We start from the raw sequence: 14,219 nt of genomic DNA, 5'->3' as shown, positions 1-14,219 counted from the left end.
TGCTGTGCAGTACAAAGAACACGATTTGGAGACAGAGATCAAGTTAAAAATTCAGACTCTAAAACTTGCTGACCTTGTGGTTTTCCCCATTTTCCTAAGATTTATGTTATCATCCATAAACACATAGAAAAAACTTCCTCTCCTCACTGTCATGTGTAGGAGACATAGGAAAAAATAATTTTATATAAAACAAAAATTATTTAATATAAAATAATAATAATATAAATAGTAATAAATTTAAATAAAAATAAGAATTATTTAATACAATGCAGTGAGGATGCAAAGAAGGGAGGACTGAGTCTGTCTGGGTCAGCAGAAGAGAATAAAAAGTTTTCAAAGGGAAGTGATATGTCAGTTTTGTTCCAAGGAATGAGGAGAAATTTGCTAGTCAGTATTTTCAGAGGCATAAAAAAGATATGCTTGGAGATCAGTGAATAAAGATGAGATTATGTGAGAAAGTTTATTATGACTTGTAAATCTGTACCTGGTGTAAATGTTGGTTGCACTCAGTGATCTACATATCCTGCCAGGGAATTGAAACTTCATCTGTATGTAGGACGAAGTCAACTGGAGGTTGTTCAGGATAATGTGTTTATATTACTTACATAAGACTTGGGAGACAAAGAAATGGGTTCCACTTTGTACTTTAAAGAACAGTAAATCTGGGGCTGGGGTTGTGGCTCAGTGGTAGAGCATTTGCCTAGCATGTGTGAAGCACTGGGTTCGATTCTCAGCACCACATATAAGCAAATAAATAAAAGTCCATCAATAACTAATAAAATTTTTTTAAAAAAAGAACAGTAAACCTAGAAATCTCCAAAGCAAGGCATAATCTAGAAATTAATATAGGAATGACTATTTCTTTGGTTGTGGCTTAGTGGTAGAGCACTTGCCTAGCATGTGTGAGGCACTGGGTTCAATTCTCAGCACCACATATAAATAAATTAATAAATAAAATAAAGGTCCGTCAACAATTAAAAAAAAAAAAAGACTTTGAACCAGACATGCCTGTAATCCCAGTACCTCAAAAGGCTGAAGCAGGAAGATTGCAAGTTCAAAGTCAGCCTCAGCAATTTAGTGAGGCTCTCAACTCAGTGAGACCCTGTCTTTAGTTAAAATATACAGAAAGGCCTGGGGATATGGCTTAGTGTTTAAGTTCCCTTAGGTTCAATCCATGATGGATGGATGGATGGAAGGAAGGAAGGAAGGAAGGAAGGAAGGAAGGAAGGAAGGAAGGAAGGAAGGCTGGCTTTGATTTGTTTCATGGAAAAGTGTATACATTAGACACTTAGGAAGAAACAAATGAATGTAAACTTTCTTTCCCTCGGGAATATTGTCCTGTGATAACTATAACTTCCAAAAAAGAGAAGGTCAAGCGTTTCTGATAAAAACTTCTAACTTAGCTCAGTTTCTTCACTTTGCCTTTGTGAATGGTTACCAATTCAAACTGGCATAATTATGAAATTGAGAATTTCTCATTACTTTGGGGAGTGGATATCTTTTACTCTGCCCTCCTGTGAACCCACATTTTATCTTATTCCACATATTTTTAAAATTATCTTCCTGGATTGTACTGCTGATAGTGTTTCTTCTAAGACTGTCCTTAACTTCCTGAAAGATTTCAACATTAAATTGACTTCTTCTTTTTACTTTAAATAAAATACGTAGAAGACTCATGGATCTGAAGTCAAGATCAGGCAAAAGAAGTTGAAGCTAATGTTTTCTCGTCATTAGCCTTTCTGCAGGACATATTTGGATGTCCTAAAGGTCCAATTAGATGAGTTTTGCCATTTATCCTACTCATATTATTATAATTCTCACTATAATAATATAGTTCTCTTTTAACTCATAACTCTCCTTCTGTATTTGATCCTCATAAAGCCCATATTCTGAAAAATTTTAACTCACAAAAATGCATTTTACTAGGCAATATTTTTTGTTGCCTCTTTTAAAATAAATCAAATATTTAAATATCTCCCAGTTAGGGAAACTAATCAGGAAGGATAGTTACTATGAACTATGATAATAGAAGTCTAGCCAAAACTAAATAAGCTGGATATTTAAAAGTGACATTTCTTGAAGCTTTCTGGGGTGTTCAAAATGATTCAATGACAAATTACTTTTTTTTAATCCCCCACTAGCCATCCTGAATCCCCAGGTTGGAAACTATTTAAAAGATTAGACCAAAAGTATGAAATAGGTAAAAGCAGAAACTTAAAAATTTTGTAAATATTCATTCATCCATTTAAAAAAGAACTGCATATGTATCATTGGCAAAAAACAAACAAACAAAAAAAAAAAAAACTTCGTCGTGTGCAAAGGTAGATTCAAGGCAACATCAAGAAAGGCCAAGTAGAAAACTAGAGAAAATCCTAGGATGCTTTTTAATTTCTCTGAGGTAATAGAGTCAAATTAAAGCCCCACCTGTACCCCAAACATCTCTCCCCTGGAAATATTTCATCTCATTTCAAGCTATGGCCATAACTCACTTTGCAGAAGCAAAGATATTCTAATATTAGATATGCAACACTTATACTCTAGGTTATCACTTAGTAAATACATATTTGAGGCTAAAATTTTTAAGAATATAGACTGTATGAAGATAAACAACAAAAGGAATATCTGGGGTTAAAAATGGTGAAAGTTGTAATAATCTGAATTATATCTGGAATGAGAATGTTCTCTCAGCCCCAGAAGATAGATAATCAAAATTTCCATGGAGAAGAACTTTTTTTCTGATTTCAGAGAGAATATGAGATCTGAGAGAAACTGTAAAGAGAGTATCTGTTAAAAATTAAGAATTGTGGAAGCCCAGAGACTCTATACACATTGGAGGAATCATAAACTTGAGGCATGGTTCATAAGACACCTATAAGATGCAGTCGATAAATAAGTGGCCCCCTCCCTCCCAGATCATGGCCTATGGGTCTGCAGTAATGAGCAACTGAGTTTGGTCTGGTGCATGCTGAAATGAGAAAAATGAGGGCAATGCAGTACAGCTGTGTTTTGCTTTGTTTTGTTGGAGAGGAGAGGGCAATGATTTTTTTTAATTGGTTGTTCAAAACATTACAAAGCTCATGACATATCATCTTCCATACATTTGATTCAAGTGGGTTATGAACTCCCATTTGAGGGCAATGATTTTGAATACAGAAAAACACATAAGGATAATGTAATATACCTTTATATTTCTGCATCCAGAATTGACAAATGTGAATACTTTTTTTATTTAAAAAAATGTGTTATTTTTTTTTCTTTTTTGCTCAGTGCTGGGGATGGAGCTTGGAGCCTTATGCATGCTAGGCAAGTGCTCTGCCCTGAGCTACATCTCCAGTCCTGTGTTACCATTTTTTAAAAATAAAACATACTGTGAGTAAAGTTGACTTCTCTTTGAAGCACCTCTTTCCTCTTCACTTATGCAGAAATGTCCACTCTCAGGAGTTGGTATTTCTTCTTCCCAGTCCGTGTGTGTGTGTGTGTGTGTGTGTGTGTGTGTCTAAGAGAGAGAGAGAGAGAATGTAGACTGTATAGTATTGATTATTGTATGTTTTAATTTACATAAATGGTTTATATTTCATAAAGCAGAATTTATTCACTATACAAGAACTAGCCTTCATTCTTACATTACTTATTTTATACCCTTCTTGATTTACAGTATCTTTTATTTTGTGGAGTGATGATAATAGTAAACGGGAATTAAAATGTTGTTAACTGGCAGAATTAAAAGATGGCTGCCTATATGCCCACCATGATCCCTTTGCTTATTTTTTTCAAATGATCCTTATAATCCAGGAGAAGGGTAATATCGCTGTACTCCAACCATGATGCTCCTGCCCCAGGGCCATTGAGCATTCACATGGATACCTCTAGGGATGGGCTTGTTATATGGAACTCTATCATCATCTCTCATGGGCTGTGTTAGAAAATAATCTTCCGAGTTGGTTTGAAATCTGTTTACATCTGGCTTCCACCTATTGTCATATTCTATACTTTGAGGTATACATAAACAAAAATAAATTATCTTTCTGCATAGGAGGATTTCAATCACAGAAAGAAACTCCAGAAATTTCTTCTGGAATCTTTTTTCTATAAATTAAGCATCCTCAATTACTTCTACTATATGTCATACAATTTAGACCTAAGTAACAGAGAGCTGCATCACCTCCCCTTCAGCTTGATCATTCAGCCTTGACAGGAGCTTATATATATATATATATAGAAAGGCTCAATAATGCCATTGCAGTGATCGCTACTTGTAAGAACATGTTTTGTTTTTTTTTTTGAGACAGTTCATTTGTTTTGACCTTGCAACATAATGATTGCCATGGCCAATTATTCCCAAAGTACATCAGTCAACTTCAGTGGGCATCTTGTATCTGTGCAGATCTGAAGCTACGTGGAAAATTGGTAATAAACAGGGTCAGAATGCAAAGACTGAGGATCCAGATATTTTTTTCCCTTATGATGGAATACTAAACTATTAGCTTTGGCCAAATATATGAGAAGCAGCCATATCAAAGGAGAAAACCATGCTTTAGGTATTTGGATGCCAATTGACCTTCCGAGGTTCACTTTCTCATCTATAACAAAACAGGTGCATTGTACATCACAGTGCTGTTTCAAGTCAACTAGGAAAGGGTTAAAAATTAGTTTATTATTATTATTATTATTATTATTATTATTATTATTATTATTAATCTCCAGAATGGAGTCCTTGTACTGTTGCCAGCAGTGCTGGTCTCTGTCTATGGCAGCCTTCCAAATCAGGTGTGTTGACTCAGACTCAAAACAGCATTTGCAAACATTTTTGAAGCATATCCAATTTCAAGGTGCACTGCTCACCGGGGTCTGCCTTTACTCCAGGCCTGTCTGATGCCATCAGGAAAAGCATTCCTTACAAAAATGCAAAGTATGATTTTCATATAATCGTCCAAGGGGATGAGTAAGGATATACGCAGAGGGTGAGGGATGATTCATAGCTGCCCACTCAGCTCCCAAGGAAGTCTCCGGAGCTCTTGCTGAACCATTCCACATTGCTATTGGCAGGAGGGACTTGGAAGTCGTTCTGATTGCAAAAGCAGACCTCTCACTTTCCTGAGGATGGTGATGGATGTCCCCCCTAGAGGACCTTGGTTCACTAGAAAAATATGGCATTTGATAAATATTTTGAACACAGGTATGTTTTCTTACTAGGAGATTAAGTTCTCATTTTTTTCTGTGGCTAACTGATTCATATTTTTGTGAGCTGAGAAGCTTACTCTTATTCTGAGCCTAAATGCTGACACCTCCCTTGCCATAATTCTCCAATGAATTATCTTACCATATCATATCATATTATACTTAGTGCACATTTAAGCCTGCAGCACATTAAAATGCTGATAAGAAGCATAGTTTTATGAAACTTACTATCAAGCACACATGTGGATTTTTCAGGGGTGTTAGATATTCCTTCTAAATGTCAGAAATAGATGCTCATTTCCTTCGATGACTTATTTGATGAATTGTTGGTTGAAATCCAATGAGTACTGGCAGATCTCCACCTCCCAGGGAGCACCATGATAATGACAGCTTGTTGGCATTCTTTTCAGCAATTTCAGAAGGGATACCAAGAATTAAGCACTCAAAGAGGTTGAATCATCCTTTTACCCTTGAATGTACTCACTTCCTTTGGTTCTGGCCAAAGGTTTTTGGAAGATATTCCTGTAAACTTCCGTTGCTGGCATAAGCAGTAGAAAACCAGAAGGCAACAACCAGGATTGGGTTGCCACAACAGAAACAAAGATCCATGCCTCTGACCCATCCAGTGAGTAGGAAGTGGTTGGAAGGAGGAGAGGATTCAGCCCAAACAGTTATTCTGTTTATATGTGTTTAGTGCAAATATAGCACTAAACTATACGGTAGATTCCATTATCTTTTAACTTTGGAAATAACATATAAAAGATTTTTTTAACTTAAATAGGACTCCTCTCCCCTGAGAAAAGATTGTTCCAAAGAAATTTTTCTAACATCCCAATTTGATCTAAGATGTTTTCCCTGATAGTCTGTAAAAGACTCACTTAATGAGGGAAAGAAGATGTGGGTTTTTGAAAAGTCTGAGTAGTAGGATAGGATAATGATATAAGAGCTGTCATAAGTCATAGTCACTTGTGACATGAGTGACAGCTGGTAGGAATTGCACTCTGAGCTTGAGAGGTCTCTCCACTGGGAAGGTGTGAGTTGAGTTGCATTGGAACAGATGGATATAAGGAAATGGTTCTGGGCAAAGGGATAAGGCGTGAAGGAGCAAAGTCTTTAAACACAGGAACTGTTATCAAGCAGTTAATTGTGTTACTTTGCTCAGGTTTCCAAAACAAAATGTCACAGATGAGGTGGCTCAAACAACAGAAATGTATTTTTTTCATGGTTTGGAGAACTAGAAGCCCAAGATCAAGGTGCCAGCAGGGTTGGGATCTTCTGAGTCCAGTTCTTTCCTTTCCTTGCAGACCGCCACCTTCTAGCCACTTTGTCCTTTCACTGTTGTCCCTTTGTGGATTCATGACCCATGTGGCTCTTCTTCTTCTTTTAATGAAAGGTGTCATGTTAGGAGAAATCTCTACCCTAACAGTCTCATTTGAACTCAGTCACCTCCTTAAGTATCTTATCTCCAAATAGACTACAGGGGGTTAGAACTTCAACACACAAACTTTGGTATGGGGGCAGGTAGCACAATTCCACCCATGATACTAAGGAAACTTAAAATCCAGGGACCTCGACTTGGGTGGACCTTTGAGAGTGCCAGGAGTTGTGTTGTATAAATGGGGAGGAGAAACCAGGCTGAACACATAGAGATATTCTACATTAGCATGTCTGGCGATTATTAAAAGAGATCTCAGAAGAAAAAGACCTGACTCTTCAAATTTCCAGTGATTCCTTGGGATGTCTTTTCTCATTCTAAAGCAGTTTATTTCAGTGTCTAATATTACTTTCTTAATTTTGTTATTTTATTCTTTTAAAAAATGGCATCATCCAACATTGCATGGCATCAGGTTTCACAAAAGCTGGTTCTGTCCTTACATACAAAAATGATAAGGCCAATCTCCCTGAAATACAGTAGTCCCCCATTATCTACAGTTTCACTCTCCATGGTTCATTTACTCACAGTCACCTGTAGTCTGAAAACATTGAGTGAAATTTTCCAGAAACAAATATTCATCAGTTTCCAACTGCACACCTTTCTAAGTAGAGTGACAAAATTATATTTTATTCTCCTCTGTCCTTCCCAGGATGTGAATCCCTTTGTCCATGTATCCATGCTATATACACTACCTGCCCTTTAGTTACTTAGAGGCCTTCTGAGTTATCTGATTGACTATCAGTGTATCACAGCATTTATGTTTTAGTTCCTCTTATTTTACTTCATAATGGCTCCAAAGTGTGGCTCCTGGTGCTATTTTATTACAGTAGAGTGTTATAATTGTTCTATTTTATTATTAGTTACTGTTGTCAGTGTCTTTATCTTTGATACATATATATAGAAAAAAACATAATAAATGTAGGATTTAGTACTAACTGTTTTTCATCCATCCACTGGGAGTCTTAGAATGTATCATCCATGAATAAAAGAAAGATAGGTATCAGTCAGAGGAATCTGGAGGCAAAAGGACTATAGAGGTTATTACTTTCAAATCCTTTATTTTACAGATAAAGAAACCGAAGCCCAGTAAAGAAAATGGCTTGAGCAAGGTCACACATTGCCCAAACATAAGCCAAGACTACTTCTAGACATTGATCCTAATCCTGTGGTGTGCCCACAGATTCAAGCTTTGTGGAATCAAAAAACCCAAAGGTAGATTCAGCATTCTGATTTGTCATCTGGGCTTGCACTTGGAAGCCTCCCTGACATCCTTAAAATAGTATTTTTGGTCCACTCGCCAGGTATATATTTTACTCTCTTCTCCTAGCTGTTCTGGTCCCTGAGAGTCAGTATAGCAATATAGGTAATCCCCAATTCATCTTTGCCTTCCTGTGAATCCTGTGACCATTGAGAGGCCCTAGGAATTCACTTCCTTTTCTACCATCAGTCATTTATAATTCACCTTCTTGCCAGCCTTTGACATTGACTTATGCAACTTTGTGTAGTCCCAACCATTTTCCACTTCATTTTCTACCCCCACTTCCATAGAACACCCTAAACATACACTGTTATGTGAAGCAGTTCTTAAACATCCCCCAGAACAGCCATTGTTTAGGGGTAAATATTGGTGAAGAAGAGTAGAAAGGGAGTTGGTTGCTTGAGGTCCCTCCTCTTTTAACTCCCCCTGATACACTTCTGACCCCATCTTCAGCTCTTAGTGATACTGACAGATCACTGGCACTGTTTGGTTTGGTTTGGTTGTTTTGGATTTGGGGATTTTTTTCTCATGTAGCATCCTTCCGTACACCTCACCAATCCTCATCTCCACCCACCCTTCACCAGTGATCTGGAGCCTTTTTTGACCTCAGATTCTCTAAATCCTAGTCCTTAAATATAACTGGAATACAAGTTAGCATTTTGTGCACCTTCAGGCTTATTATTTGCTACCCATTCATGACTTCTACCTTTCTCAAAGGTATTCAGAAGAGACTTGTCCGTCAGCATAATCCTTGGTGTTAGCAAGCACTATAAACTGTTAGCAGACCTTTAAAGGAGTATATGACTACAAGGTCCAGAGAGACAGGGAGGATTCTGTCTGCTAACAGGCTTCATTATGGGACTCTAAAACCAAAGAGAAAAGAGATGCTCAGCAGCAGTGGTTGGTGGCTGTGGACAAGGAAGCAGGAGTCCCAATCCTTATTCACACTAGCCAGAACACACCACCATCCCCTCATAGACAGCCTGTGTGGTCCAACAGGGTAGCCTCAGCCACGGGTCTGACTATTAAGCATCTGAAATGTGGCCAGTGGCAACTTGGATGATATTTAGTATAAAATACACACCAGATTTCAAATATTGACTATGTAAGGTATTTTATTGATCCTTATATTACTTACTTGCTCAAATGGTATTTGGCATGTATTGGTAGGATATATACTACTAAAAAGCAGTTTGATTCATAATAGTTAAGCTATGGAACCAACCTAGGTGGCCTTCAACAGATGAATGGATAAAGAAAATGTGTTATATATACACAATGGAATATTTCTCAACTGTAAAGGATCATGAAATTTTGGCATTCACTGATAAATGAATGGAACAGGAGACTATCATGCTAAGTGAAATAAGTCAGCCCCCAAAAACCAAAGGCCAGTGTTCTTTCTGATAAGTGAATGCTAACACACAATAAGGTAGGGGATGGGGAGAATAGAAGTTCACTGAATTAGACAAAGAGGAATGAAGGGAAGGGGGGAAAGAGGGGAATAGGAAAGATAGTAGAGTGAATCAGGCATAACTCTCCTATGTTCATATATACAACCAGTGTAACTCCACATCATGTACAACCACAAGAATGGGAACTCCATGAATGTATAATATGTTGAAATACACTCTACTGTTTAATGTAACTAAAAGAAAACTGTTTAAAATGGAAATAAATTAATTTTATCTCATTCTTTTTAGGTTTTTGAAGAGGCTACTAGAAAACTTTACATAACAAAGGGGGTTTCGTCACATTTTTCTTGAATGGCACTGCTCTAGACCCAGCTCAGTCCTCTGTCCCAGACCAAATGGGAGCCCAGAGCTCTGTAGGCCAGGAATCCCATCTTTTACCTCCAGGCTATAATTGGCGCATTTTTACTTAGAGTTGCATTTACTGGTCTTGAGTTCAATAGACTTGGCTGGAATTCCACTGGTATTCAGACCAAGAGAAAGAGCATTTTTAAGTGTAAAACAAATGATTTATAAACAAACAAACAAAATGAATCAGTATATAACCTGAACAGGATGAAGCCATTTTAGCTTCTATTGTTCAGTGACCTTTATGTAAAAGCTCTCCACAAAAAGATTTGAAATATTTATGATTATTTTATCATGGAAACTATTTTTAGCTATCCAAGTGACTCCAGTGAGTCCCAGCCTAATGTATATTAAAGATCTTTCATTGTTTGGGATGAGGCTTAGCCAAGAGAAGGAGTTTGGCTTCTTAAAAAAAAAATATTTCATTAAAAGAGGTATTTCAGGGACTCAGTAGCTCAGTGGTGGAGCACTTGCCTGGCATGTGTAAGGCACTGGGTTCGATCCTCCGCACCACATAAAATAAATTAAAATGAAGCAAAGGCATTGAATACATCTACAACTAAATTTTTTTAAAAGAGGTATTTCATATCAATATGGAATATATTAAAATTAGCACCTTTGAAATCACCGACCAATTTAAGAAATCGAACGCCCTCAACACCTTAGAAAACCCCCTCAACATCCAGAAGGAACCAGTCGTCTAAATTTTATGCTCATCCTTACTTTCTGTTATAGTTAGGAATTCACTACCTAAGGAGCTGTTTAAAAGGCTGATTTGACCATTTAAAACCGTCTTTGTCATATGGACCTGCTTAAAATAATTATCCTGGAATCTGTGTAGTGACCTAACGTCCCAAAGCTACCATTCTATTTTTACAAGTACTTTTCCATTAAGAAGCAAGGGGAATGAGGACAACAGGAAAAAAAAATATTATTCACTTGTATGACTGTCTTCTTATGTAAGAAAGTGACACCATATAGAGAAACACAGCCTTTAAGGCTGGAGCCAGTAGGTAGAAGGGCCAGGAAAACACCCGGGAGCATCCACTGGAAATTGCATCAAAAAAGCTGGCACGTAATAAATATTCTGCAAATGTTAGTGGCTTCCTTAAAGAGGCAGCAGTGTTGAATGCCTCAAATATTCCCAGATGATTCTGATTCATTTCCTCATTCCTATTCTCTCGATAGTAAAAAAAAAAAAAAAAAAAAAAAGTCCAGAACCTCCCCAGCCTTTATTTTTGTTTATTTATTTCTAAATTCTTTCTACTTTTTTTACATAATGTAAAATTTAATATCTTTTCTTCTTTTGCTTTTTTTTAATTGTTGTTGTTGTTGTTTAGTGACTTTCTCTGCCAATCCACTATATCATCAATATGGTTCTCTTTCATCCTTCTGGCCATCTTGGGCACTCAAAAAAATCCTAGAGTGTGTTTTTCTTCAACAGTTCATGTCAACAAATATTAATGGCCACCTATTCTTTGCCAGATACCAGACTGAACTCTGAAGGCAGAAAGATGGATGTGACGTGATCTCTGCCCCAAAGGAACTTTCAATTCTAGTGAGAAAAGCAGAGAAGTTAAAGATACCCTTTCATTCAACAAATATTTATTGAGCACCTATTATGTGCCAAATATTCATACTCTCCAGGGACACACACCAATGACTGAAACAGACAAACCATTGCTGTCATGGAGAGAGGTAGATGATAGAGAAAACAAATAAGTAAATTATATATGATGGATTGCTCTCAAGTTGGAAGGTAATAATAAGTCCTATGGGGGAAAATATAAAACAGAAAAAGGGGACCGTGCAGTGTTGGTGAGTAGGTGGGCAGTGACATGACATTGGAAATATGGCGCTCAGCGAAGACCTCCTTGAGAAGGTAACAGTTAAGTGAAGATGTGACGGATAAGGCAGCATTCTTTGAGGGCAGAATTTTCTCAGCAGAAGAAATTATACACGCAAAGATCTTAAGTAAGAATGAGACTTTGGTGCCATTTTTCCCCAGATATTCTTTTAAGAAACACGAAGGAAGCCAGGAGATAGCAAGGGAAGGTTAACAGATGAAATGGTTGGAGAAATAACAGAAGGGAAGACTTGGTAGATTATTTTAAGGACTTCAGATTTTGCTCTTGAATGAGACAGAAAGTGAAGAGTTATCAGAGGACTGATGTGTTATTAAGTTTTAATAGAATGACTCTGACAGCTCCATTGATAATAGACTCAAGAGAGACAAGAATGGAAGGGAGGAGACTAGGAAGCTATGGGAATAATCCGGGCAAGCCGTGATACTAGCTTGGATCAGGATGATACCAGTGGAGAAGGTGAGAAGGGACCCAGTTATGGATATCTTCTGAAGGTCAAGCCTGCAAGATTTGCTGTCCCAGAGGGCCTGGGGCATGAGAGAAAGAAAGAAGGCAAGATGATAGTTGATTAGATGATATATGGGGGGAATAAGAGAAATTTTCAGGAACCAAGATGGAAAAGAATGAGATAGAAACAACTTCTGAGAGGGAGATCCAGAATTCATTATTGGTTCAGCAGTTACGTTTTAAACATCTCTTAGACGTCCATGTGTACATGCAACTGGGTCAACTGGTTCAGAATTCAGGGGAGAAGTTTAGGCTAGAGATATAGGTGTGGGAGTCATTAGCACATAGATAGTCGTAAAAGCCATGAGAATGGATGAGCTCATCAAAGAGAGAGTTGAATTAGAGAAGATGTCAAAGGTGTTGGAGCCCAAGGGCACTCCGACATTAAAAGTCTGGAAAAGAATAGAACTCAACAAGTAACTGAAAGGGCATAGCCAGTGAGGTAGACTCTGTGATGGTCTGGAATCCATGAGAAGAAAATTTCAAAGTGGACTGAAAAAGATTCACTTATCAAATAATGCTGATCAGTCAAGAGACTGAAGACTGAGAGCTAACCGTTAGAGTTGGTAACGGGGGGGGGGGTGGGGGGGGGGTCAGTTTGGAACTCCAGAGGAGCATTTCTGGTGGAGAAGTAGGAGTTACAGTCGGGGTGGAATGGATTGGAGAGAGAAAGAAGGTGTGGAATTGAAGACAGTGAGTATGGGTGGCTCTAGGAAGGAGGTCTACAGTAAATGGGAACAAGCAAATGGATTGAGAAGAGGGGGTTGGATTTAAGAGAGGGCTTTTCAAATTTGTTCTAACAGTTATACATGAAAATATTATGCATTTTGAGACATCATACATAAATGGAGTATAACTTCTCATTCTTCTGGTTGTACATGATATAGGATTACACCGGTCGTGTAATCATATATGCACACAGGGTCATACTGCCTGATTCATTTTATTATCCTTTTTGCCAAAGGGCACCAAAGTCTCATCCCCTCCTTTCACTCCCCTCTGTCTAATCCAAAGTACCACTATTCTTCCCTAGCCACCCCCTTATTGTGAATTAGCATCTGTATATCAGAGAAAACATTCAGCCTTTGGTTATTTGGGACTGGCTTATTTCACTTAGCATGATATTCTCCAGCTCCATCCATTTACCAGCAAATGCCATAATTTCATTCTTTAAAAGCTGAGTAATATTCCATTTTGTTTATGTACCACATTTGCTTTTTTTTAAACATCATTACTATGTTGTTATTGTTTTTAAATATCTTTATTTTGCTTACTTATTTTATGTGGTGCTGAGGATCGAACCCAGTGCCTCACATGTGAAAGGCAGGCTCTCTACTGCTGAGCCACAGCCCCAACCCCCACATTTTCTTTATTCATTCATCTGTTGAAGGGCATCTAGGTTGGTTTCACAGTTTAGCTACTGTGAATTGAACTGCTATGATCATTAATATGATTGTGTCACTGTAGTATGCTGTTTTTAAGTCCTTTAGGGTATAAACTGAGGAGTGGGATAGCTGGGTCAAATGATGGTTCCATTCCAAGTTTTCTGAGGAATTGCCTTACTGCTTTCCATAGTGGTTGCACCAATTTGCAGTCCCACCTACAGTGTATGCATGTTCCTTTTTTCCCATATAAGAAAGTACTTTTATTCTGAAGGGAATGACTTTGGAAAAAGAAAAATGTTGGGTGACGCAGGACATAGGAGAATTGCTGGAGTCTTTGACTACGTAACAGGTGGTGGGGTCTAGTCCTTATGTACACTTTGATGAGTATGTAAATGAGATTTAAAAAAAAACATTTTGCAAATACACACATGATTCAAGGGAGGTGAAGATAGTAGAAACTCATGTTGATATGTTTGTCTCACAAAAAATAATATATATATATATAAAACCTTTGTTTGTTTTGCTTTGCTTTTTTTATGCCTTTATTTTATTTATTTATTTTTATGTGGTGCTGAGGATTGAACCCAGGGCCTTGCACATGCTAGGAAAGCGCTCTACCACTGAGCCACAACCCCAGCCCTCATATATATTTTTAAACATTATATGTATAATAGCATGCACATATTTTATTCATATCCTAACTGTTAATATTTCCTGCTGTTCTCATTAATTATTGGTACCAGATAGTTGATCAAACAAAGTTCATGCCAG

General features: G+C 37.5%; 1 protein-coding gene across 6 annotated transcripts in view; it reads left to right on the top strand.

Moving 5' to 3' along the window:
• Window positions 1-14,219, top strand: part of DLC1 (DLC1 Rho GTPase activating protein) — a 391,806-nt gene that overhangs the window by 291,476 nt on the left and 86,111 nt on the right. For 3 of the 6 annotated variants that reach the window (XM_081269380.1, XM_081269381.1, XM_081269379.1), the window contains exon 6: window positions 3,268-3,303. The exons of the other annotated variants lie outside the window; for them this stretch is intronic. In XM_081269380.1, the coding sequence (XP_081125506.1) occupies window positions 3,268-3,303 (36 nt within the window). The remainder of the gene's footprint in view (window positions 1-3,267; window positions 3,304-14,219) is intronic. 6 annotated transcript variants of the gene reach the window in all.

This window comes from Spermophilus citellus, assembly GCF_964194105.1.
Source record: "Spermophilus citellus genome assembly, chromosome: 16".
Taxonomy (NCBI): domain Eukaryota; kingdom Metazoa; phylum Chordata; class Mammalia; order Rodentia; family Sciuridae; genus Spermophilus; species Spermophilus citellus.
Note: the sequence above shows the minus strand (reverse complement) of the source record. Positions and strands in the feature narration are given on the sequence as shown.